This window comes from Gossypium raimondii, chromosome 5 (genome assembly GCF_025698545.1).
Source record: "Gossypium raimondii isolate GPD5lz chromosome 5, ASM2569854v1, whole genome shotgun sequence".
Taxonomy (NCBI): domain Eukaryota; kingdom Viridiplantae; phylum Streptophyta; class Magnoliopsida; order Malvales; family Malvaceae; genus Gossypium; species Gossypium raimondii.
In genome coordinates this window covers 53,914,022-53,919,078 of record NC_068569.1, presented here as the reverse complement: position 1 = coordinate 53,919,078, position 5,057 = coordinate 53,914,022, and the positions used below count along the sequence as shown (strand labels likewise).

The 5,057-nt window shown below is 27.2% G+C and overlaps 1 protein-coding gene across 2 annotated transcripts; it reads left to right on the top strand.

Annotated features, from left to right (window-relative positions):
- The first annotated feature begins 1,536 nt into the window (after positions 1–1,536).
- On the top strand, positions 1,537–4,831 carry LOC105768294 (transcription factor bHLH123). 2 transcript variants are annotated; one of them, XM_012588152.2, is made up of 7 exons: positions 1,537–1,949; positions 2,340–2,814; positions 3,275–3,361; positions 3,484–3,549; positions 3,996–4,061; positions 4,291–4,344; positions 4,510–4,831. In XM_012588152.2, the coding sequence occupies exons 1-7, from the start codon at positions 1,684–1,686 to the stop codon at positions 4,657–4,659; spliced, it is 1,164 nt and encodes a 387-aa protein (XP_012443606.2). In that variant the 5' UTR covers positions 1,537–1,683; the 3' UTR covers positions 4,660–4,831. The 2 variants fall into 2 exon arrangements, with proteins under 2 accessions (XP_012443606.2, XP_012443605.2); XM_012588151.2 differs by having other exon boundaries at positions 3,272–3,361.
- The last annotated feature ends 226 nt before the right edge of the window (positions 4,832–5,057 follow it).

The window sequence follows — 5,057 nt, the reverse complement described above, 5'->3', positions numbered from 1 at the left end:
AGTACCAAAGTAAAAGAAACATGTAAAATTTGGAGGTCAAAGTGAGCAGTCTTAACTTAATTCGTAGGTATTAAGGCCTTAAGAATTTTAAAATACCAAATTTGGGTCTCAATATGTATAAATAATGTGTGCATTCTTAGTTCATGTTTATCCCTATTTTACATCCATGCATGTGTAGATTTGTTCTATTGTAGTTCTAAATATACTTTTATTATGAGTCTTGTGATTTATAATAATTATTTATGATTATAGTTATTCATAAATATTCTTTACATTTGCAATTGTGATTATACTCACAACTTTCCAAAAACAAAAACTTAGATATATTAATTAAAAATATATTAATTTTACCATATGAGTTTATTATAATATAATACAATTTACAATTTAATTTAATAATAATGAAAATATTTTTCTAAAAATTAGATTTTAATATTTTTAATTGGAAATTATTAAATATAAAAATGGAAGATAACAAAAATAAATAAAATAATAATTAATTAAAATAAAATTATTTTTTATTTAAAATTCATTTAAAAAATAAACTTAAGAACAGATACGAATCTAGGGGGGGCTAGCAGGGGCCTGACCCCTTAAAATGGAAAAATGTTATTTAGGCCCTTTAAAAAATTTTAAAATTTTAAATTAGTAAAGGTAAAATTGTACCTCCTCTAAAATTATAAAAATTTGATTTAATCTTTTAAAATTATAAAGATATATACTATTAAAAATTAAAATTTCATTTTGGCCCTTAAAAAACTTTCTGTCTTCGCCCTTCTTAAGAATTAAGTATATTTTCAAGGTAAGTAAGAGATAAATGAATTCTACACATACAAACATATAAAACATATACGATTTTGAGAATTTGACTGATTAATATTTTTGGTACTATGAATATTAGCTTCAATGGTATCCAAATTTGTCATTCGCAATAATAATATATATATAAATTATTGTTCTATCGATTGAGTCTTAATTGATTGATATGTGTATTGTTGTTAATTTAAGAGGACGTGAATTTAAGTGCTTAAAGTGCATTATCCTTCTATTTATGAGTTAGAGAGAGATTATAGGTAATTCTATGCATTGTGTTAAAACTAATTTGGCAAAATAGACCCTAAATATATTTTTTTTAAGATTACAAATTTATATTCCTAAATCAAAAGATTATATAAAGTAAGGAAATACATATTAAAAGAAAACAAAAATTATATAAAATAGAAGACTGAAATATATATATATATATATATTTAAAATATATTATTTTAAATTGAACATAAAGTTAAAGGGCATCTAAAATATCAAAATCTAAAACTAAAATAGAAAGGAAAAATAAATTTTCAAAAATTTTAAATTATTTTCACTAATTTAAATATATAATATATATATTTTATATAAATAAACAATCAAAATTAATTATATATTTAAAAAAATAGAATTTAGATATTTTCAGATAACCATGGTTCTCAAACTTACATTAAACTTTATATATATATATATATATATATATATATATGAGAGATGCAGCAACTCGATTTCCATCCTGCAACCATAAAAACCCAACAAACAAACCTTCCCCAAACACCCAAAAAGAAAAACCTCAAAATCAAAATCCATATCAAACAAGTAGCATTCACAGTCATCATATCAAACTTTTTAAGGCAGAATCAAGTTGTTTCAGCCATGGCAGATGAATTCAATCCAGGACCAAACTGGTGGGATAGAACAGCTGCACCTTCTTCTTCTTCTTCTTCTTCTTCCTCATCTTCTGTTCTAAACAATAGCTTAGGAACCTTTGGTGGTTGGAACCCAGAACTGGCTGATATCAAAGCAAGATCTCCCATGGATTCCATCTCATCATCATCATCATCTTCAGTTTCAGCTCCTGATTTACATATGATGGGACTTGGACTTTCTTCTCAAGCCATGGATTGGAACCAAGCTTTTATGTAAGTACTCAAATACACTCATGTTTATTATTCTTTACTTTTTGGTTATTCTATTAATTAATTTAATATGTTCTGTTACTATTATACTGGTTTGTTATTTTCATATATTATACTCGTTAAAAATTCAGTTAATAAATTAACAAGTTCTGTTTGTGTCAAAATTAAAATTTTAAATTACGAAAAGCATAGAATGCGTAGTACAAAACTAGCAATTGAATTTTAAAAACGGATTTAACTATTACAGTTTCAGAGTCTAGACTAAAATTTCAAAATTCAAAACAGTATAAGAATTAAAATAGATTGTTTCAAAAAATATAGACTAAAATTTTAAACAAAAAGTATAGGGACTAATGATAGAATTTAACCTTATTTTTGTGTGTGTTTTCACAGGCGTGGGGATCATAAAAGTGAGACTAGTTTCAAATCCATGCTTGAAGAACATAATTTAAATGCTTCAAATCCAAATTATCACCAAGAAATGATGGGGTTTAAGCATCAATCATCATCACAATTTAGTCCTTGTTCAAGTGATAGCACTATTATCAACAACATGGATTCAACATCTTTATATGGAAGTCCTTCAACCATTTTACAAGGATTATTAGGGACTGAAAATCAAACCTACGAGAATCGTTCAATCAATTACCAATATGGGATGAACAACAACGATCCATTGTTGCCAAATTCATGGTCTAAAGTCCCTCAATTCTTGAAAAATTCACCACAAAAAAATGGTCAATTACATTTCTCAAACAATGCTCCTTTTTGGAATCCATCAGCAGCAGCAACATCTCCCATGGTTGATCATAGGCCACCAGGGTTTTTCCCATCATTTCCAACACCAAATTTTGATGAAAAACCAAAGGTAAATAAATTTTTTTTAGGGTTTGAAGAATCTTTTTATTTTCTAAATTAGGGTTTGGAATATTTTGGATAAAAGTATCATAGAGTACTAGAAGTCAGATTGCATTTTGCCCCCTCTACACAAGAAATAAGCAAATTAGTCCTTATACATTAGATCAAAGAATAAATTGATCATTTTTATTAAAAACTGGTGTGACTGACAACATAACCAGACAATGACATGTGATGTGTCAAGTATACCTTATGCTAACATAAATGGACCAGTTTTTAACAGTAAAAACGATGAAAATTTTAATAAAATAACTAGTTTGCTCTTTGATCTAACACACAGGAACTGATTTACACATTTTTTACGTAGAAGGGTCAAAATGCAATCTAACTCTTAGTACAACGACCTCTATGATACTTTTACCAATATTTTGTATATTAAAATTCTTTATTTTATCTTCAAATGTCAGCAGAATAATATATCTGAAGTAAAGAAAAATGGAAACGAAACATCATCTAAAAGGCCTCGAAATGAAATCCCATCTTTGCCAGCTTTTAAGGTACAATGCAATCACTTTTATCCAACTTTCTCTTTTTTAGTTTCTTGGAAAATTGGGATTTTCCCTTTTTATTTTCTTTGGTAACTTTTTTGTTTGTTTGTTTGGGTTCCTTGAAAATATAGGTGAGAAAAGAGAAGATGGGAGATAGAATCAGTGCACTCCAACAGTTGGTTTCACCTTTTGGAAAAGTGAGTTTTCTTTATTATCTTAATTTATTGGTTAAATTCTTATGTTAGTCTCTGTATTTTATAATTGTTAATTTAGTCTTTGTATTGTTTATATTTTTCGAATTTTAAAATTTCAATTTTGACGCAAATGTCAGTCATTAATCCATTAACTGGAATTTTAGTGAGTAAAACGCAGGAATAAAAAGTTGATATGGCATTACATATATGATAATATGATTGCCACATCATATTTTGAAAAAAAACCTAACTTAATGAATTTAATAGTTATCGTTTGGTAACGATTAAAATTTTAAAATATGAGAAGTACGAAGACTAAAATGACCAAATTGAAGTATAGGAATAGATTCTTTTCTCTTATATGGTTTCATAAAAAATTCATATTTTGATTCAAATTTCGTGAAAGTTTATACTTGTTTTTTATTTATTTTATTTTTCATTATTTGTAGACTGATACAGCATCGGTGTTGTCTCAAGTCATTGAATACATTAAATTTCTCCATGAACAAATCAATGTAAGTTCCTTTTAACACATACTCTTGGAATTAAGCAAGAAAAATCGAAAATTGATTTAAATTGTAGTTTTATTGTATTCAGATTTGGTTATCTAAATATATTTGGTTTTGTTTGTTATTCACAAATTAAGAAATCGCAATTATTCGATTTGAACAAAACCAAATTCTATTTTTTATTCAATGTATAATTAATTTTCAAAATTTTCTCTTCTTTATTGTATTTTTTCAGGTTTTAAGTACCCCGTACAAGAAAACTGGAGCTACCACTCAACAACAACAACAGGTAATAATAATTCATAACAATCATTTTTCGACTCGTGTTAATGTTGTTATTCATCGTAATTGATTGTGATAGATGTGATATGATCAAAAATATATTCGTGATTGCAATTATAATTCTTGGTATGCAATTGATTAGGTATGTTTTTATTTTTCAATATTTCTGTAGACTTGTGAGAAGTCCAAGGACTTTGAAGGATTTAAGCATGATCTAAGAAGTCGTGGACTATGCCTTGTACCGGTCTCGAGCACGTTCCCGATGACACATGAGTCGACAGTTGATTTTTGGACACCAACATTTGGAGGAACATTTAGGTAGAAAGGAAGAGAAATTGTGGGAAAAGGGAGCATAGATATGGAAATGGAAGAGATATTGTTTATAAATATTTATTAGGAAGGAATCCTCGACAAGTTGTTCGAGGATGATTAGGATACCTGAAGCCAAAAATCTAATCTGATTTGATTTGATTATAAAAAGTTAACAACCAAAACTCAGATCCTAATTGATCAAAACCTAAAATTAATTCGAACCCAAAATGATTAGAATTAGTGACTCGAAGAGATACAATTAAAGTGATCAAAACCTAAAATGATCTAAACCTATAATGACCCGATTAGATAAAACCTAAGCCTTAAATCTAAATGACCCAAATTTAAAAATTATCCAAACCCTAAATTGATCCAAATCGAAATAACCAAATAATTTAAAATCTGAAT